General features: G+C 45.8%; 1 protein-coding gene across 7 annotated transcripts in view; it reads left to right on the top strand.

The window, feature by feature from the left end:
* The window catches only part of LOC147019454 (plexin-A4-like), a 537,201-nt gene that overhangs the window by 240,605 nt on the left and 274,096 nt on the right, over window positions 1-22,500 (top strand). For all 7 annotated transcript variants that reach the window (XM_085893965.1, XM_085893967.1, XM_085893963.1 and 4 more), the window contains 3 exons: window positions 3,864-3,987; window positions 4,922-5,078; window positions 18,818-18,917. In XM_085893965.1, the coding sequence (XP_085750091.1) occupies window positions 3,864-3,987; window positions 4,922-5,078; window positions 18,818-18,917 (381 nt within the window). The remainder of the gene's footprint in view (window positions 1-3,863; window positions 3,988-4,921; window positions 5,079-18,817; window positions 18,918-22,500) is intronic.

Genomic DNA, 22,500 nt, shown 5'->3' with positions numbered 1-22,500 from the left:
GTCAAAACCAAAAATAATAAGTTAATGTCTAATACCCCCATCTGGTCTTTACGGTGTTGCCGGGCAGAAAGTCTCGGCTGTCTAATACCCATCTCCTTTCATCATCTGCAAGGGCCTGTCACCTTAATGCTAGGTTCGTCTTGAGTTATGGCTCTCCAAAGCATGTGGCTGTTAGAATGTCTGCTTTATTTATTTCAACCTTTATTTATTTATTTATTGACCTCTTTCATGTTCCAGGAAACTTTGTTCCAGGACACCGATGATGGCGGATATTTCTTTTTTGAGGAATAGCCATCAGCCCTGGAACCGTTTATTTTTCCAGCCGCCATTGCAAGGGCCTGGGCTCGGCAGGAATGAGGTGCTGAATTATTGATGGAGTGGTCGCTCCTGCAAAGCTGAAATACAAACACGTAATTTGATTCTCCATGACTTGCACCAAGTGAATGTGCCAGCCGACAGGCAATCATTTCATTGTGCGGTATTGTGGTGGGTCTATGAAGAATTTATTGTAACCACAAACGTTTCAGATTTCAAAAATAGAGCAGACATCAACTCACCGGCTGGAAAGAGATTAATTCCCAATGCATTTGGGAAACAATTTACAAGGAAGAGACAAGGAATAGCGAAAAGGATGCGAGATAGGTGTAGGTAATCAAAAGAGCAAGATCTTTAAAGAATCGGAGTGAAGACCACTATCCAAAAGAAACAGTGTGCATTGATCGAGGCAGCATCGCAGGGGAGAGATCTCCAAAAAGACAACAACCGCCAAGAGGATCCGTGCAAACTCAGCATTTTCCGCGTCAGTCTTTTCCGCCCGTTTCTACCTTCACACGCCGTCGGCACAAAACGAAAGCGGCTTATGGTACAGAGCTTACAGGGCATCCTGTAGGCGGCTTGACACAACAAAGCATTTCAGGTATCGTCGAAGTGAAAGAGGAATGCCTCATTTGCACAATGCAACACGTCATCAGCGAGTCGTCATTTACATCAAATTGTTAGTCGTAATGGCAGGCAAGAAGATGACAAAATGCCACTTCACCCCTGATGCCTGTCAAATCCCCCCATCCCAATTATCCCACTTGATTCATGTCATCCTTGTTTTAAAGATGGACAAAAAGATACTCTAGATCTTTTGTGATATCCTGCAGTACTTTATCTGAGGTTTACTCGTGTAAATATATGAATAAATAAACAAACGAGCAAATTCATTCAGTGTAACTGGGATACAGGCCAAGAGTCCTAAATGGGTGGTATCGCCGTTTGTTGTTCCTGGAGCAATTCAAATGACTGAAAATTTCAGGAAATTCATAAATTTCCACCTTGATATTTGAACCTCAATACTACAACTCACTCAATATGCAACAATGTTTTAATACCCGAGGGTAAGAATGTAATGCATCTTAAAAAAATACAATTATGTGTCAGTGTCGGAGAAGAAACTGGTGGCCCGAGTCGTGAGAAATTATCGGTTCGTATTCGATGAAAGACAGCACAGTGTTAAAGGGTTGGATTATAACCTTCAGGAACCTAAGCTATGGTCTAAGGAGAATGTAATGTACTAGTAGGCCAGCACCCTTGGGAAATCCATGGCCAGAGGATGCTGCACGTTGAGTTCTCGAAAATGGGTACTGGCAAATCGGCAGATATAGAAATGGTGTAATGTGGACATTTTATTTACTTCACATATGTCCATGCACATGTGGATTACAGTTTGTTGACAAATCCTGAATTTGCACATTATTCCATCGGGACCATACTCTGGACAAAGCGTCGGTGCTGCCGAAGCGGTCTCCTGGGCTATTGGGCACAATCCTGGACGGGTCGCCACTCCGACGCAGGATACTCGAATGGCTCAATCATCCCCAGCAAGCTGGAACTCATTTTGTTGACCTCAGAAAGATGACAGGCTGAGTCAACCCCACCTGGTATTAATTCAATGGAAGCAGGATTTGAACTCAGGACCTTAGGACCCCAAGCCCGCCACCCTAACCATTAAGCCAACACCAGGCTTAAGCACACTATTCAGCCTTGAAAACTTGGGTGAAAACCAAAATTATGCACAAAAAACGATTTTTTTTTCCACTGGTGGTTTAAAATAAAAGTCTGTCAAAAGGACTGGTTGGAGTTTTTTTTTATTATTATTATTGGGTTCACGAGTCAGTAAGTGACCACTATATTCGTTATGGGTGTGTGTGTGTCTGTCTGTCTGTCTGTCTGTCTGTCCCGAGCATAGCTCCGGTGGGTGCGATTAGGGTGCGAGGTTTGTATCATGATCTAGTTGTGTTTTCCGGAGAATGGGCATGCTGCGCCCATTATGGGCGGAGCCACGCCCAAAAAACACGTGTTTTTAGGGGGTGGCCGATTTCAAGTTGCATCTTCTCCGAGGGGGTTTGTCGAATCTGGCAGAGGTTTCGGTATTTGGTTAGCCCAATGGCACCTGCATAGATAGCCCCACGGAGCTCGATTTTTCATTTTCGTCCCAAGGTCAAGGTCACAAGGTCACGAACTTAGAAAATTTCAAAAAAATCAATAAATTGGGCATCGAGCTCCGAGGGTTTTCAACTGTTTCGAATGAAAGTTGGTATGCAAGTTGTGCTCTTCGAGTACTACAACTTTCATCATTTACGTTTTTCCCGATTCCCGCCAGTTTGCCCGTGGCGTCCCCTCGAAGGTCAAAAAATAAATAAACCAATGTCACCCGCAGGGTGACCCATATCTTGCCAAAAGGTGACCACGTGTGACTTCTTTAAGGTCACACTGAGGTGAACAGAGCTGCTATCCACCAGGAGCGACTCCTTGAGGAATATCTGCCTACGAGAGATTCCGATGAGAATCATTCTACAGAGTAACCATGAAAAATATGCTTTTGCCTCATAACGTCACCTAATGAAGTCACACGTGGTCACCTTTTGGCAAGATGGGTGACATTGGTTTATTTAATTTATTGTTTATAATCTTGATCAAAATATCAATATGATCAGGTGGTGCCTGACTATGTCTGTCAGTTTCCCATTTCCTCTCTCACGTCTCAATCCCATGCTCATAATTTATTGCAACATCTACATTTACTTCCAAACCCTCTTACTATTCTGCTCGGCCTAATTGAAAGTAGAACGGTCGTGACGCGTTCACTCCGGTGGGCAGGGCTTCTGGAGACAATCCATCACGGCATGGTTGTGGTAGTTGTCATCGTTTTAGTTGTATTGCCCCCCCCCCTTCTTCTGTCCTATCAAAACCCATACCATCCTATCAGCCATTCTTGTGGGTATATCAGTGAGCTTAGGATAAATTTAGGGTGGTGGGCTTGGGATCCGAGGATCCTGAGTTCAAATCCTGCTCGGTTGTTGAATTAATACCATGTGGGGTTGACTGCCTGTCATCCTTCCGAGGTCGGCAAAATGAGTGCCAGAATGCTAGTATACTGTGTCGGAGTGGTGACCCATCCAGGATTGTGCCCAATAGCCAAGGAGACTGCTTCGGCAGCACCAATGCTCTGCACAGAGTATGGTCCCGATGGATGGATGGATGGATGGATGGATAGGATAAATCGGTTAAATCGGTTAAATCAAGATCATAACATAAGAATAGCAAACACTAATGTGTTACAAAACATACAAACACTAATCTCCAGACAAAATATCCTTTGTCGATTTCACTTCTTGGATGAATCTTCTCCACAGGGTCCCCTTGTTTAGTCATTCCGAACAAATTCAAACTATTTGCCAAAATCGATTATTCCAATCCCTCTGTTACCTTAACCAATGAAACGAGGTTATTGCATAGTCGACTCCATTGTGCAGTCATGAGCTAAGGTTCAGGTTGTTGATCGTGTCGACACTCACGTTCAACTTTGCTCCTCACAGGTGCTGCCGTCGGGAGAGCTGCCCACAAGCATTGCGTCCTCGGCGCTTTGCCTACGGAGCGAAACAGTGTGTGGGGTTAATGGTCATACCAGGAAATCTCTCGGTGACCATGGCTAACGTCCAGGTAGGTCCACAGCCATTGGGCGGTTTAGTCGACAATCACCGTGCACCTCATGGTCATTCACGTGGACCTCAAGTCAACCGAAAGGCTGTGGGTTTCGGAAAAAAAAAAACATTAAATAAATAACTCTTCGGTACTTCGTCAGACTGGAAAACCTCTTCTCACCTTGGAGCTAAATTTGAGGAGGACCAGTGGTTGTCCCGTCATTACACAAACAACGAACATATAACGTTACCAAGTGCATATTAAACGATTCACATGCCAGTAAGAGTGATGGATACTTACGATGTCATTTAGAAATGAGAGGAAACCTTGCCAGTGGTGGTTTGCCCAGATTTCATGTTCGTCCCACTTTTACACAACGGGAATGAATTATATTTATCCAAACATGCTTTCACTAAGTCGCTTCTCTGGTTCATAGTTTCTCTCGTTATCTTGGTTGTGAGCTCTCATTGAAATCTCATACATTTGCTTTTGTATTGAAACGTAGACCACATACTGTACTTCTAGCCCGAAACGTCACTTTGTGACTCAGTCGAGTGTCGAGCCTCACTGTGGTTCCTACTGGAGTGAAGTATTTTTTATTTAATTTTTTTATTTAAGGAAGGGGTTGTTAATATCCGTATAATTGTCACCTTCACATTTCTGATCGATGACAACGAAGGTTTCCAAAATACAAGTAGCCGTATGGATGTGAAAATGGTTCTCCTTTGTGTAGACTTTTCTGGACAGGTTCAATGTGAGCTTCGCCTTGCCCTTGGAAGGCAAAACTATACAATGGCTGTTTAATTATCGAAAGGCTGCTGGAGTTTTATTGCTGTTTGTAAATAATGTTGAGGGATAAAATAGCGCATCCGCCAACACGAAATACCCACCATATAATTATGGTGCACATGTAATAACACAAGACCTCATTGACCACCGGGTGTCTTTTCAGCTGACGGTGAGAGCACAGAGTGTGCCTGACCTGTCCGCCGGTGTAAACTGCTCCTTTGATGGTTTTGCCAAGCAACTGGGTCACGTGGCTGGAAACGTGATCGGCTGCCACTCACCCTCGATGCAAGATGTCCCACAACTCTTCGCCAATCCGTCCGGTAAGATGGTAGAAGGAGGAAAGCATGATGGATACTAAATCAGAGGGAAGAACAGATAAGCCACGTTAACGATGAGATGTATAATTCCTGAAGCTGTGAACTACGTTTCCTTTACTTGTCTGTGATGTCTCTCTTTGCTCTTAATAGGCGGCAATGACAACTAGAACTAGAACAGCACTCGGTGGAGCGCATGCCTCCGCCAGGCTGGTTGGTTTACGTTTTGTATCCCACTGATAGCCTGGATCTGAACTGAAATTTAATCGGCTTGTTCTTGTCACCTAACCAACTCATCCACCAAGTTTTGTCCAAATCCGTCCACACCTTTTTGAAATATCATGCTATATGTCGGTTTTGGCCCTATCTCTCAATGGTGGAGAATCACTTAAAAAAACTCCAAGTATCCGGATCTGGATCTTCAGCAAAATCAAATCATTTCGTCCATGTTACACACCCAACCTCTCCACCAAATTTTGTAGGAATCCGTCCACAACTTTTTGAGATATCCTTTTCACAGGCAGACATGCAGGCAGGAGTGAAAACATAACCTCCGTCCACCTTCGGTGGCAGAGGTGGTGTTTTCTCCATATTCTCATAATAAAGGGTTGTTGAAAATTTCATGACCAAAGCTCATACAGCACAAATGTTCTGCCCTGGACACACACACACACACACACACACACACACACACACACACACACACACACACACACACACACACACACACACACACACACACACGATTGCGAAACCATATATCCGGCTGCGTGGGTAACGGGCGAACAATTAGTAATAACAGGCACATAGTATGGAGCCATCAGTTCGTAGAGCATGTAAATATTGCCTCAATGTCTGAAATGAACCGGCCGACCGAGCTTAACGTTCAACTTGAGCTGGTCAGTACAGGAATGCGGGATTTGGACAGGGTTCCACTGACAATCGTCCACTCATCGAAAATGACTGTCCATCCCATCCTCAATCTCACCTTTCCCTACAGGGCTTCAACATTGTACAACACCTACACCTTAAACCATCCTGCATTCCTACTTATGGGTTCTCTTTTTTTTCGACTATCTATAACCCTCCCCTAACTCTCCTCTTCTTCTTAAAGATTGCTATGCTACCACCCTTCTCTCTCCTCCTCCTGCTCATTTATCCACCATTGAGTCCATGTATTTTCCCGACTGTCCCATCCCAGTAATTTACCTTCCCCTTGTCATTTGGCTCACCCATGAGCTGACATCCTGTACCCATAAAGACACCGTGGGATCTTTAATATCCATCAGCAATCAAAGATGACAGCTTCATGTTAATCCGAGTGGTGGCACAATTTTTGATGTACGACCGACCCTGCCTGTGAAGGACTATTCTGACAGTTTTTGATACGAGTTGAGAATGAAACCCTCACAATGGAGGTAAGAGTAGGAGATAAATCCTGAGTAATTGCATGTCCATTTCATTATGAACTAATCACGTAATGCTGCGTTGTGGCGAACGTTTTCACATCGGGATCCAACGTGGAAGTCACAATCTCAATACCGGGTATGTCCACCTCATGGCATTCCATCGTCATCACATTTGTCATACGAGCACTTGAATCTGAGCACGGGGAACGGCATTCCACACCCAAATAAGCTCCTGTTCCAGCTCATCGAGGGTCTGTGGCTGTCTTGGCAAGGTTCAAATGTGACGATCAATGATATTCCAGAGATGTTCAATTATATTTAAATCTGCCGAGATGGCAGGCCAAGGTGTTATGAAGTCAATGTTGGCATTGGCACAAACATTCCTTGTTTGAATGGCCCTGTGAGCAGGAACATTATTGTGCATGACGATGATTCCTGGAGCATGTTGTTGAAGTATAAGCAGCACAAGTTGCTCTGAGATCTCAGTGTATCGATCTGCATTTAGATTGCCATGGATACGGATCAAGTTGGTGTGAAAGGTTTCAGCAGTGCCACCCCCACATCATGACATTTCCACGTCCAAATGTGCGGCTTCCTGGACACAGACTGGGACATATCACTCATTGCATCTTCTTTCAGCCCATGCACATCCATCATGCCTTTCAAGGAGAAACCTGAATTTTTCACTGAACATAATTCATTTGCTCATTGCCTCCATGTCAATCGAGTGTGCTTGTTTGACGGCTGCAAACGTGGCTTGGATGTGTCACGGTGCAAGTCTTGGATGCAAAACAGAATGATGAGCATGGATGCCTACATCATGGAGATGCCTCAAGATGGTGTTGACACTTATCGTGTGAGGCCCAGGGAGTGTGTTTACATTACCCAAGACAGTTTGAAACTGATTGCGTAGATGTGTCGTGCGAATGTATTGGCCCTTCGACCTCGATGCGGTCAGCTCAGGTGGGCCAGCAGGTGCACAAATGTATCCACATGTAGCAAGTGCATTTGGATGCATGCGTACCCCCACTCCCAGTCAGCCAGAACACAAATGACAACAGCTTCCACTCCCAGAATCCACAGCACCGAAAATATACTCTCAAGGAACCAACCAACCACCCAACCTTACAACATGCACCACTCAACAGCAAAACACACAAAACAAGTGCAAAACACACACAGACACACGCATCTCGTTTTTTTTCCACACACAACTGTTCCAACCAATTCTATCACACACATAAACAAAGGAACAAACACAAACACACACACACACACACACACACACACACACACACACACACACACACACACACACACACACACACACACACACACACACACACACACACACACACACACACACACACACACACACACATCTACATATATATTTCGGCACGCCCCTTTTTTTGTTCCACCATCAGATTTTTGTAACTGCATGAAATGAAACAAGCTTTGACATATATAGTAATGATATTATTGTCTTCCTGAAGAGGCCCCTCAAAATTCGTTTTGATGATTATGGTAGTTCAACCTATATTATATTAATATTTCGGTACACCCCTTTTTTGTTCCACCATCAGATTTTTGTAACTGCATGAAATTAAACAAGCTTTGACATATATAGTAATGATATTATTGTCTTCCTTAAGAAGCCCCTCAAAATTCGTTTTGATGATTATGGAAGTTAAACCTATATTATATTAATATTTCGGTACACCCCTTTTTTTGTTCCACCATCAGATTTTTGTTACTGCATGAAATTAAATAAGCTTTGACATATATAGTAATGATATTATTGTCTTCCTTAAGAGGCCCCTCAAAATTCGTTTTGATGATTATGGTAGTTAAACAGTTAAAAAACTCTATTTGCAAAATGGGAGGAATTATTGCACAAAAAAGAAATAAAAATGTTTCCCATTTTTTAGAGGACCACTAAGATGCGTTTGGCTCATAGAATCACGCTCCATTTGGGGAGAAAACAGTTGAGTTCATACCTGACTAATTTGCACTTTCCATGTGCCGTAGTTTCTTCACAAAACCATGACTTTCTGACCAAGTTCAAAGTATTTCTTTGCTTTTTTTTTGCCGTTGGTTGGTTGCCGTTTTGAAATTTTCATCGACCGATACCCGCTGCCCAGCCGGACCAACTGTCAACAAAGTATCGCCCGGTCAGTTACGATTAAACCCAAAATCATGATCATCGTTTTAGTGTGGAGGTGAGTACTGACAGTGTACTTGGGTCTTTTCCAGGTGGGTGCGGGATTGAGCACGTACACATAAAAATCTCGGGTCTCCGCATAGTGGCGTACAGGCTTAAGTCGTACTTCTGTTTACTACCGTAGAAAATCACAGAACCATCTGATCGACATGCTGTTAACAATTTCAGAATCAGCTAAATTCTACAACATATGAATATATAGACGAAACTGATCCGGCCAGCTAAAATCTACAAGATATGAATATGTACACAAAACTGATCCGGCCTTTTGGATCACTTTAAAGTAGGGTGCCCTGTAATTTGAATGTGCTCTATGGATCCTCCGGAACTCTCGAAATGGTACACGTTGTGTTGTCACTAAATTACGTGGTAATGTCATCGAAGTGGAGCTACTGCGGGACAGTCGAAGGGGAAAACCTGAATGGTAATCAATGGATAAAAATAATATAATATATTGTTTAAAATACATTCATGCTATCTGTCTTTTCCATATGTTGCCAGTGACGCCCGTCGAAGACGGGCACCTTTACTCGTAAATAAATAAACAAATAAAAATAGAAAAAACACATCTCATTAATTCACACACACACACCTGTGAAATATTACGCAATATGAAATATTCACTGTTCCAGTGCGTGCGCGCGCGTGCACACACACACACACACACACACACACACACACACACACACACACACACACACACACACACACCCAACTAGCCTCACAACATACACTGCTCGAATCAACAACCATACACTCATCTCTCCATATCTCTTCCACACTCAGTCACCACTCCTTTTGGGGCTGAAAGAACCACCACCCAATCAACCTCAACCTACACAGTTCGACCTGCCTCCATAAACCTCCTCCAAATCCAAAGTGAACCTTCTGAGGAAACCTGGGCCACTCTCTCACACATCTTCCTTCTTTCAGTCCCACACACTCTGAGTCGAGCAAACAAACGCAAACGATGAATTGCCAATATGTCGTCTACACCCCACCACAAATGGCTGACAAACTCGCCAACCCTTCTCCTGACACTTCGCTTCCAGCTCACCTTACTTTCCTCTCTTCCTCTCACGTACCTCTTCCATGTTCTCTTCCCAAGGTATTGGCAATTCCCCAAACATGACATACCTTGGTGTGCCTGACCAAATGACAATGTCAGACCACAACCTTGTCACACAGATCTCCTCTGGTAATAACATCTGCAGCTTTCGGTCTACCACCACCTGCCAGTCACATACATTTGGCAGATCTCTTGCTTTCCACCTCCTCCTTCCGCTTCTTACCACATAGCCGTTTTTCACAAACACCACATCTCTCCCTTAGGCCTCCTCCTCCTTCCCCACTCTCCTCTTTCTCGATATCATCACCTCTTTTTCACCATCTCCACTACCAACTCCCCTTGATTGTGCTGCCACCTATATCTTCCTGCTGTCAGTGTTACTGAACAAGCACTCAGTGCGTGCTTCATCATTCCCCGACCTCCACACCAAGAGCAGCTCTTCTTCTGCAACAACTCCCACACCCTCAAGTTTGCTGGTGATGGAAGCACATCATATGTTGCCTGTAACAGGAAATTCAACAGTATTGGATCCATCCTCCAACTCTCTTGCCATTTCAACGTCCTCACCTGCACACCCTCCCACTGAGTCCAAGCACCTTGCTGTGCCTGTTTGACTGCCTTCACATACCTCCTCTCTTCCTCCTTTCTTCTCACCTCTCTCTCTCTCCACCATCTTCTTCCTTTCTTTCACACATGCCTTCCCCATAGATAATGCTTCATCTACCCCAAACCATGCTTCCCATGCTGCACCATCCCCATAACCTCCTCCTGTTGCAACTGCTCCTCCATTTCATCCACCTCTGCTCTTGCATTCAACTTCTGACTTGCCTTCTTTTCTGGGAGAGCATTCTTCACCACTGGATCGAATCCCATACCATCATAAACTCCTGCACCCTCACCATCTTATACTCCTCGGTTATCGATGTTAATGGAAACCAGAGTTTTCCACACTGACTATAAAAAGCAATATTTGTCAAACAGCATGGCACTCCCAGCCATGTCCTCACAAACCCACTCCTTCTTCCCTACTCCATTGACTGGACACCACTTCATGCCTCCACACCACCTTCAGAGCCTTCCACAAATTCTGCCTGATGCTTCCACAACTCTTAAACACCTAATGTGGTCTTCCACTTGGTCCCTGAGCTGGTGCGGCCCGTGCTTTCCTCAAAACTGCCTCAACCTCAAAATTGCCTTCAGTTCCGACAAATCAAATGGAATACTGAGTTCCGTCGTCCTCACCAAGCCTTCTATATCCTTCACCACTTCATCCCTCCTTGTAATGTGTACGTAACATGCAGGTGACCTTCCAACTCTTCCTTCGGTGCCTTCGGTTCACCAGATCCAGATTGCTCCAACAGATTTTTCATATATCGAAAGGGATTCTCAAAGAACCTCCTTCTCTTCTTCTGCTTATGGGTGTCCTGCACCTCTTCATACTTCTCTCCTTCCTTCACCCCTTCATCCTTTCCACTTACTTCAACTTCACCAACCTCACTCTTGCCTGCTTCGTCGGCACCTCAAATCTATTCCTCTCTCTTTCCATTGTCTTCTTCCATCTTCTGTTCAAGTTCCTCAAATCCATTATCAGCTCCTGCATCTCCCTCTGCCTCTTGCACAACTATGCCTCCTCCTCACCCCTCTCGACACACTTCTTCACTCCAAACGTGACACATGCATACTCAAACACAATCTCATTCATCTTCCTCTATCTATCTTCCACCCTTCCTTTCAAACTCTGAAGCACCCCATACCACTCCATCCATACTCTCCCATACTCCCCATTCTCCCATACCTGGCCATTTCACTCTCCTCCTCCCATCCTTTCCCTGCTGAAGTACAACCGCAGGACCTACAACACTGTGGTTTGCTACCTGGCTGCTTCTCCCGTTCGTCTCACTTGCCCCATTTTTGAAGGCACCTCACTGTTGTACCTCATTCTCACACATCATATGCATACAGCCCGTCCAGCCCTGATGAATCCTCAACCCTCTAGTAAACTGAAACTCTCATCCACACACACACACACACACACCTTTCAAGACTCCTCCATCCCACTTCACTCACAGCACCACCCTGTTTTCATGCACAACCCTTCTGACTCTGATGAATATATAAATATATATATATATATATATATATATATATATATATATATATATATATATATATATATATATATATATATATATATTGTTGCGAATTCGCGCCCGCCGGCGTGCGAACGGCCACGTGACTCGAATCGCGGCACGTCACCCACCGGACGGACCATTCTGTCGTGACCCTCTCGGACTAACGCCGGGAGATAGTCACGGGTGGGCCTTTCGGCCTCACTACGATCGTGCCAATCAGCCAGCCGCGTGGGATAGGGTTGTTCGCCAAACTCGACCTACCTAAGTGCCCACGCGGAGGGTAGACCGGGCGATCGCACCTCGCCGCAGGTCGACTCCGGACACGGGCCGCTTAAGCGATCCGTTCCGTGCTATCGGGATAACCGAGCGGTGTTATCGTCGGCCTCGACGGTTCCGATTAATTATCGGGCGTATTAAGCCCACGACGAACCCATACGTGAAGCAAGATGGAGATTCAATTAAAGAAAAGACGAAGCGAAACGGGAAAACAGTTCAACATGATGCACATTTATTCCGCGGCACACGGAGAGCACACATATACAGCCAAACAGAATGCACATATATCAAATGCTACAAAAGAAACAATGACGCAGAGATACTACCGACTACGCGAGCACACGCCAACACTTAAACAGTTTTACTTCACAGACGGCGCCGACACACATTTACTCAAAAGCAAAAGAAAAGGCCACCCTTAAAGACAAGGGGGCAGACGGGGCCTGTGGGCCAATATTTGCGCGGGACCTGAAGGAGCGGTCAGGTCCGCGAGACCGGGTGGGTCCTACCCTCGTCTTCGTGATGAGCCGCAAAGGTGGCAGCGCGGCGGTGCCCCGACTTCGTGCTCCTTCGCGGGTTTTGTTGGCACCGCTTGGAGTGGGGTGGGAACGGGGCCCCCTTTTTGCACTATCTCAGCGCGGGGGAAAAAGGGGGGGGGGATTGTTGATGCTCTGGGGAAAGATTATAGCTGGCTTGCTTGGGTCCCGTGACGAGCGATTCCACCGCGACCTCGTCGCCGACCGCCGTCTTCCTAGCCTCGGACCGGAGCTCCTCGGACTCTTCCCCCAATTCTCCTCAGCCGACTGCCGAAAACCACCGGGACGCCCTCGCCTCCCGACTCCACTCCGCTCTTCCAAACTGACCTTGCTGCCTCGCAACAACAACTCTGGCGCAACAACTCTGCTTTCTCTCTGCCCCAAAACTGTCTTCGCTTTTCTGCCACTCTCTGCTCTTCCAAACTGACTCTGCCCAGATTCGCCTTACTCTCGGCGCTTTATAGGCCGGGAGGAGAACCCATATGCAAATTTCCGGATCAGGACGAGCTCGGGGGTGGAGCCACGCTCGCCCATTGGACGGAGGAAAAGGGGCCTGAATCTCCCCTGATCCTAGAATTTGCATATCTCGATTCCACACAGACGCGCCTGGAGGCGGGGCCAAGCCGCCCCGCGCTTGCTGATTGGATGGATCAGAAGTGGGCGTGTAGCATTGCTGATCCGAATTCTCCTCGGAAAGGCTGCATTTTGCACTCGCGGCTCGGCACGTATCTTGTACGAGCCCAGGACAGCCTGACGCTCTGTGCTCACAGGTGGTGCGGGAATGGCCGCAGGAGGAGAGAGGTGAAGGTGGTGGAGGGTTTATGGTGGTGGTTTATAGCCATGGTGCCGTTTGGAATGGCGGTGATGCGATGTTTGCGGGAGCGAGTTGTGAAGTTAAAGATCGTGGCTGTTGGCGTTGTTGTTGTTGTGTGATGGTTGGAGCGTGGTTGGTTCAAAATAAAGATAGAACAGAAAAATGGCTCTCTCAAAGCGTCGGAGCCCGAATGAATCACATTTATTCCCTCTAAACAACGGGTTTGGGGCTAGCTACACATGTACTTCCAGAGATATCTCACCTACGGGACCTGAATGGTGGTTTGCGAATTTCCACAACCGCAACTATATATATATATATATATATATATATATATATATATATATATATATATATATATATATATATATATATATATATATATATATATATATATATATATATATATATATATATATATATATATATATATATATATATGCGATACCCGTGCACAGGCACGGGATAGCAGTACAACATAGCTGGTAGCAGACGACAGACCGTACACGGGGAATGACAAAAATACGCATTGTGCAAAATGCAAGTGGTACTATGGAACGTCAAGACTTCCCAAACATTGTCGGCACGTCCGCTAAGTGCCACAGCAATTTCATAGGGATCGTGTGACGGCGAGCCGAGTTTTTAGTGTGCAAGCTTGGTATTATAATATATATATATATATATATATATATATATATATATATATATATATATATATATATATATATATATATATATATATATATATATAATATTGTTGCGAATTTGCGCCCGCCGGCGTGCGAACGGCCACGTAACTCGAATCGCGGCACGTCGCCCACCGGACGGACAATTCTATCGTGACCCTCTCGGACTAACGCCGGGAGCTAGTCACGGGTGGGCCTTTCGGCCTCACCACGATCGTGCCAATCGGCCCCCCGCGTGGGATAGGGTTGGTCGCCAAATTCGACCTACCTAAGTACCCACGCGGAGGGTAGACCGGGCGATCGCACCTCGCCGCAGGTCGACTCTGGACACGGGCCACTTAAGCGACCCGTTCCGTACTATCGGGATAACCGAGCGGTGTTATCGTCGGCCTCGACGGTTCCGATAAATTATCGGGCGTATTAAGCCCACTACCAACCCTTTACGTGAAGCAAGATGGAGATTCAATTAAAGAAAAGATGAAGCGAAAACGGGAAAACAGTTCAACATGATGCACATTTATTCCGCGACACACTGAGAGCACACATATACAATTACAACAATTATGCACATATATCAAATGCTACAAAAGAAACACAACAATGCAGATCTACTACCGACTACGCGAGCACACGGCAACACTTACACAGTTTTACTTTACAGACGGCACCAACAACACATTTACTCAAAAGCAAAAGAAAAGGGCCACGCTCAAAGGCAAGGGGGCAGACGGGGCCTGTGGGCCAATATTTGCGCAGGACCTGAAAGAGCGGTCAGGTCCGCGAGACCAGGTGGATCCTACCCGTGTCTTTGTGATGAGCCGCAAATGTGGCGGTGCGGCGGTGCCCCGACTTCGTGCTCCTTCGCGGGTTTCATTGGCACTGCTTGGAATGGGGTGGGAACGGGGCCCCCTTTTCGCACTATCTCAGCGCGGGGGGGGGGGGGAAAGGGGGGAGGGAATTGTTGATGCTCTGGGGAAAGAGGATAACTGGCTTGCTTGGGTCCCGCGCCGAGCGAGTCCACCGCGAGCTCGTCGCCGACCGCCGTCTTCCTTGCCTCGGACCCGAGCTACTCAGTCTCTTCCCCCATTCTCCTCAGCCGACAGCAGCAAATCACCTGTACGCCCTTGCCTCCCGACTCCACTCCGCGCTCCAACCCGACTCTGCCCCAAAACTCTCTTCGCCCTTCCAAGGCCGACTCCCCGCTCCAACCGACTCGACCGCGCTCCAAGCTCCAGGCTTCCTCCCTCTGCAGCTCCCCGACACTCTGCCGCTGCCACACTCTGCTGCTGCCACACTCTGCCGCTGCCACACTCTGCTCTCCAAAACTGACTCAGATTCGCCCCGCGCTCGGCGCTTTATAGGCCGGCAGGAGAACCCATATGCAAATTTCTGGATCAGAACGAGCTCGGGGGTGGAGCCACGCTCGCCCATTGGACGGAGAAAAAGGGGCGTGAGTCTCCCCTGATCCTCGAATTTGCATATCTCGATTCTACACCGACGCGCCTGGAGGCGGGGCCAAACCGCCCCGCGCTTGCTGATTGGACGGATCAGAAGTGGGCGTGTAGCATTCCTGATCCGAATTCTCCTCGGAAAGGCCGCATTTTGCACTCGCGGCTCGGCGCGCGTCCCGTACGAGCCCAGGACAGCTTGACGCTCGGCGTTCACAGGTGGTGCGGGAATGGCAGAAGAAGGAGAGGTGAAGGTGGTGGAGGGTTTATGGTGGTGGTTTATGGCCATGGTGCCGTTTGGAATGGCGGTGATGCGATGTTTGCAGGAGCGAGTTGTGAAGGTAAAGATCATGGCTGTTGGCGTTGTTGTTGTTGTTGTTGTTGTTGTTGTGAAGTGGCGTTGTGGTTGGTGGTTGTTGTGTGATGGCGGTTGAGACGTGGTTGGTTCAAAATAAAGATAGAACAGAAAAACGGCTATCTCAAAGGGTCGCAGCCCGAATGAATCACATTTATTCCCTCTAAACAACGGGTTTGGGGCTAACTACACATGTACTTACAGAGATATCTCACCTACGGGATCTGAATGGTGGTTTGCGAATTTCCTCAACCGCAACAATATCATGAATAAATTCCTGTGTGGGGCAAGTGTAAAAAATTCTGACTCAACCCTGGACTCAAACCCAAGGACCTCATCACCAACATGGTGGCAGCTTACTGAGTTATTGAGTCTTCGGGTAAACCTCAGAAACTTCTCACACTGACACTGCAAGCCAAGCTTAATAATGGCCGACGTCTTACGTGCCTGCAAGTCCGACCCCGTTTGGGTGTGTGTGTGTGTGTGTGTGTGTGTGTGTGTGTGTGTGTGTGTGTGTGTGTGTGTGTGTGTGTGTGTGTGTGTGTGTGTGTGTGTGTGTGTTTTGGTGTTACGAATTAAGCATTGTGACCATTCAGGATAATTGCATTGTATGCACTAAATTTGATGACTTGGAACAATCCAGTGACGTTTCAAGTTTATTGATTTATTTTTTTCCATCCAAGATCGAGGCTCATGGAAAAACAGGGTTACAAAGTGTAAGAATTTGCAGCCACCGATAAACAGTGAGACCACAGCTGGACACAATATGTAAGGTAGTAAATAAAGAAAGGGAGGAGGAGAGGAAACATTTCTTGCTCCTCCACGAGCCTCAATTCTGTTTCAAAAAACAATACACACATTATCCTGCAAGTGAGACTGCTGGGTTAGGCTCGGTCAGGTTATTGGAGTGTAGAAGTTTGCTGGTAGGGATTAGGGATGATCTGAGATCCGAGCTGGCTGCCAGCTTCAAGCCTTGGCACAAAGAGTATGATTGACCCATCTCGGGAGGCAGTTCCACGAATGGAAGAAAAGAGGAACAAGGGAGTTGAGAGGTGCGGTAAAACTGGATTTTGGTGGTTTAACTAGGTAGCGGTTACTGTAAGAATGCATGCATCCTGAAATTCCTGGGGAGGGTGTAATTCCTTTGAGAGCAGAAAAAGTTACGCCGGAGGAGAAGCATTAAAAAAACAGAATGACCACCGACCAGTCTGCAGTGTGAGAGCAACAAGCCTTTTGCGTCGGCATCATTGGAGGAGTTGCCAATAAAGTTGAGACCTTTAGATTCCACAGAATCTCGGAGAGACCGATATGACGTGATCCCAGCCAATAAGGGAAATTAGTACTCCATTGAGCTCTGGACAAAAGCCTTTAGGCGATGAGTAGCTCTAATTTTTAAAGGAATGGCTTACAATGATGCAATAGGCCCAGATGCAGCTGGCTTCGAAAGCCAGCTTTGCTGTTTCTTTCCTGATCAACTTGAGTCAGTCAAGTAGAGGTCTTGCCTGATCATGGCCCCGAGAAGTGAAAGTGGCTGAACATCTTCCAGTAGCTGACCATTAAAATAGATAGGTGGTTTATTTCATGATCTTTATGGATGACAGGGTGTGACTGAGATTTGCCAGGATTGAAGGACATGTTCCATTTATCGGATTAGCATCAAATCAATTCCAGATCAGCAGAAAGTGACGCAGATGCTGTCCGCCTGTTGGCGGGATGGGGGTACGTTGTGGCATGCTTCTTTATTTAACTTGTGTAGCTTCAACTTCCAAGGCCATACTGTGTGGAGTGAAATCTTGTTGTAAAAGTGGGCTTTTGGATCAGTATCCTGGCTAAATCCCAAATTCCTTTGATTCATTGTGCACAGGGTTGAGTGCCTTGCCTGATTCCGTCCTCCATTGTTCTAGCTACCTATTGCTTGTGGAATATCAGCAAAACAATGAACTCACTCCATCTTTTCCCACACTTAGCATAAGCATCGGTATACGTTCGTTTACCCCCCCCCCCCCCACTCCGCCTGCTTTCAATACCCCCATCCCTGCACACTCTTTCACGTCTTTTATTCCAAATACAGATGCACATAGAGACTGCGCTGGCAGCCAATGTGGTTCCACACAAGAACTCATTGGACATTAAAGTAATAAACTGATCATGGAAGCTCCCGTGCCCATTTTCCACCTGCCCACCCTTGTTTCTACTTCCAATGTGTCCGTGTTCGCTCGTTTGCTTTCTTCGTGCCAACTTGCTGCGTGTCAACAATATGAGAACCCTTTTTGTTGTGCCATGACTCGTGTCTCTCCCCTATGTCATCCTCTTTGTTTGGTGAAGGCTTGTATTATGCAAATGAATCACTTTATAATGAGCTCTGTTTTCTCAAGGTGATGTCAGATTCCAACATCCACGTTTACACATCATGCATTCCACAGCTCACCCCATCACCCACCATGCCAAATCTCTCACCTGACACCTGCACCTTCCTGGCACTCATAAACCAATAAATACACCATCTTGTGTCCAATAAATAGTTCTCCGTGTTGTAGCCTTCAAATGGACATCAGGTGTGGACCTTTATGTGCGACCAGGTATTTTTAATTTTAACCGATGTAGACGCTTCGACCACTCTACTTGTTTTTTCTTCGTTTCATTCACTCTCTTTTCTCACCGAGTTTTTAAAAAAAATTCCGTTTGTTTTCTCCTTTTGTCGTTTCGTTTTATGTGTTTTTTTTTGTTTAGCCGTGTCCTCTCCAGCGAACACTTAACTGCATTCTCTTTTGTTTGCTTTCATGGTTCTCATCCAAGATGACACCCGGGCAGTTGCCTTACAGCTCACGTCTGCAGAGACAGGCTTGACATTTGCCTCGGTCGACCTCATCTTCTACAACTGCAGCAAACATCCATCGTAAGTCCGGCCTCGTTGTCGTTTCACCTGTTGACCCTGCCCTTTTGATGGGGTCGTTCATCCTCGGCCTTGTTTGTTTGTGAATTGGTGCGGACAGCCTGCCTCGCATTCCCCGTCGCCATATTTCATTTGACACGAAATAACTTTACCTGTCGTACATGATATTGTTGTGAAAAAGGTCCGATAAAAATGTTTCCTACGCAGTAATCAGAGGCCGTTGAGGGGTTAAAGCAAAGTTCATATGAATGGCAGCGAGGTGGTGTGAACACGCAGAAAGGAAGCAAATAAATGAAAAATTATATCGAGATGATAAATTATCATGTGTCGGCCTTGGGGTTGACGTGAGGAAGCCCTCGGCCACCATTGATTAAATAACTTCAGAAGAAAAAGAGAGATTGCTTTTAAACAAGGAAGCATATCCTACAAGGAGGAGCAAAGAAGGACAAAGCAGTTGAAGTACAAATTATTTATATGAGGGAGGCTACCTGAGTAGGTTTTGTGGATGAGAATATACATCGAGGTAGTGCTGGAGAGGAACACATGACAGAGGTGAGAAAAAGAGAATGTTCAGATAAGAGTAAGTAAAAGAGCATCTCCATCGGTTTGCTGTACATGGCAGCTCGGCCTTTTGCCTTGATTTGCTGATGGGTTATTGCAAGTCCACTCAGAGCTTTAACCTCTGGTCATGTCCAGAAGGGCATGCCCCACCATTGGGAAGGAGCTCCAATATCTCACTGCAAACACCTAACATGCTGTGAAAGGTTGAGGGTGCGCTTGGCCCAACAGGATATCTCTCAATATACTTTGGCCTTATGAGAAACGAGCTTTTAAATGTCGTTTGTCGAAAAAGAATGGTCTCAAAAATTAGGAGGTGTCACAAGATGGTCTTTCCAATGTGACTAAGTGAAGGTAAAAGACTTGACGGGGTTTAACCTCATGACCCAGCAGGTAGAACAGCTTCCGATGTCTCGAGATCAGTTATAAATAATGTAGTTGATGCCTTCTGCCAATGGGGGTGTGGAACTAGTTGACATCAATTAGAAATCATTAGTTATCCAGCAAAGGAGAGTAAACTATGTAAGCTGTCACTTATATGACCTAGAACAAACCTCCTCGGTAGAGGACATACCTCCCTCCGCCAGACTGAACAGTTTACGTTTTGTATCCCACTGAAAGGCTGGATCTGCGTCCGGACTTTAACCAAAATCTAATCAGCTTGTTCCTATTGTCTTCCCAACTCGTCCACCAAGTTTTGTCCGAATCCGTCCATAACTTGTTGAGATATCATGCCGTGTATCGTTTTTGGCCCCATTTCTCAACGGCAAAGAATCGTTTCAAAAATAAATAATTTTCGTACCTGGATCTTGGATCTTCACCAAAATCGAATCGTTTTGTCTTTGTCACACACCCAATCTGTCCACCAAGTTTCGTCCGAACGTTTTGAGATATCCTGCTCAAAGGCAGACAGACAGACAGACAGACAGACAGACAGACAGACATGGGTGAAAATGTAACTGTGAAAATGTTAGGAACAATTGGAGCATTGTTGACTGTTGCACAGCCATCTGGAATGGTGTCAAGTGGAAATTGCCAGAAAAAGAGAACTTGGGTGATTTACAGTTAAAAGTCCAATTGATGTCTGGTGTTCGTTGAGTTGCATGTTGGTGATTTTAGTAGCTTGCATTGTTGAATTAAATGGTAGACGGAAGTGTGAAGCCACTTATGTTTCACAAAGTTCAGATGGGATTGATATACAAACTACAAACGATCCCACTTGAGTCACTGATCAGAACTACTCAAGTTAAAATCCCAACACTGCACCGCATGCATTTTTCTACATTGTCCGCTTATGTCCTTGTAATTCACATTGGTACTCGTGTCTTTGTCAGACTTGTGATTTATGTACAAGCTTCACTGTGAGCCTCAGATCAGTGTTAAATAGAACTTCACTGTTGATACACCTTGTGAGGAACATCCTGAGTGATGGCTGTATCTTGTTGTGGGATATCATCCATTTAAAGGGATACGATCTGACACGTAATAGGGGAATGGTTCGGGTGAGTTGGGTTAGGAGATTAAGTAAAGGCTAGAGTGGGTACAGATGCCAAGGGCTGCTTTATTTTTTAGCCGTATCAACCATTTTTCTTCAGCCTCCTGCCTTAGCTCTGAATTCCACATAATGATGTTCATTTCCTTTTCTCACAGTTCCTTCTTTGCCATGACTCCGATGAGAAATGTTAACATAAATAATTACGGGTAGTGGTTTAAGGGCTATTGTGTCGGTTAATCCTTCACATAACACAGAGCTTTACCACGTGATCTCAAGTAGTGTTCAACATTTATAGGAAGTGGCTGTCGTACGTAGACAGAGGCATATCTGGGAAGTAAAGCCATTTATTTAAACTTTTGCCCCCATCCATTACCCATGCTTTCAATTTCCTCCTTTTTTTTTCTCGATCTCTCCTTTGTGTTATTGGTTATCACCGTATGTGGGTTTCATATGGTGGAACGGAGCCCTTGATGGGCTCAAAGAATCCGTGTGTGATTGTGTGTGTGTGTGTGTGTGTGTGTGTGTGTGTGTGTGTGTGTGTGTGTGTGTGTGTGTGTGTGTGTGTGTGTGTGTGTGTGTGTATACATATACAGCTCTGGAAAAAAATAAGAGACCACTCCAAAAAAATTTTAAATCAGCATCTTGACATGTATGGCAGCCATTCCATTCCAATGTCTGTTGAATTCCAACAGAGGCACACCTCATTCTCCTTCGTGAGGAACTGATTAGGTGATCACCTGAACCGAATCTTATTTAACAAGGAAAAGTATAAACACCACTGCTGTGGTCATCACTATCCTCTTGCAATAGGACCAGCTGGATGGCAAAAACAGTGCAAGTAGTACCTCAAAAGTAATTGGAATCAAAAAAACAATTGACCATGCCAAAAGAGTTGAAAAGAAATATTTTGAGTGAGGAAAAGAAGGGTTCAATTCTGGCTTTACTGGCAGAGGGATACAGTGAGCGTCACATTGCTTCCATCCTTAAAATTTCAAAGATGGCGGTTCATAAGAACAAGGTCAAGCAACAGACATTGGGGACAACAAAGCTACAGACTGGCAGAGGGCGAAAACGACTTTCCACTGACCAGGATGACCACCAACTCATTCGAATGTCACTCAACCGTAGGATGACATCAAGTGACCTATAAAATAATGGCAAACGGCAGCTGGGGTGAAGTGCACGGCGAGGACGGTTCGAAATAGGCTCCTTGGGGCAGGGCTGAAGTCGTGCAAAGCTAGAAAAAAGCCCTTCATCAATGAGAAGCAAAGAAGAGCCAGGCTGAGGTTTGCAAAAGACCATAAGGATTGGACAGTAGAGGACTGGAGTGAGGTCATCTTCTCTGATGAGTCCAATTTTCAGCTTTGCCCAACACCTGGTCGTCTAATGGTTAGACGGAGACCTGGAGAGGCCTACAAGCCACAGTGTCTCGCACCCACTGTGAAATTTGGTGGAGGATCGGTGATGATCTGGGGGTGCTTCAGCAAGGCTGGAATCGGGCAGATTTGTCTTTGCGAAGGATTCATGAATCAA

This window comes from Eptatretus burgeri, chromosome 9, assembly GCF_056783735.1.
Source record: "Eptatretus burgeri isolate ZD-2024b chromosome 9, Ebu_testis_v1, whole genome shotgun sequence".
In the NCBI taxonomy this organism is placed as follows: domain Eukaryota; kingdom Metazoa; phylum Chordata; class Myxini; order Myxiniformes; family Myxinidae; genus Eptatretus; species Eptatretus burgeri.
This window is presented reverse-complemented; position numbering and strand designations above follow the sequence as displayed.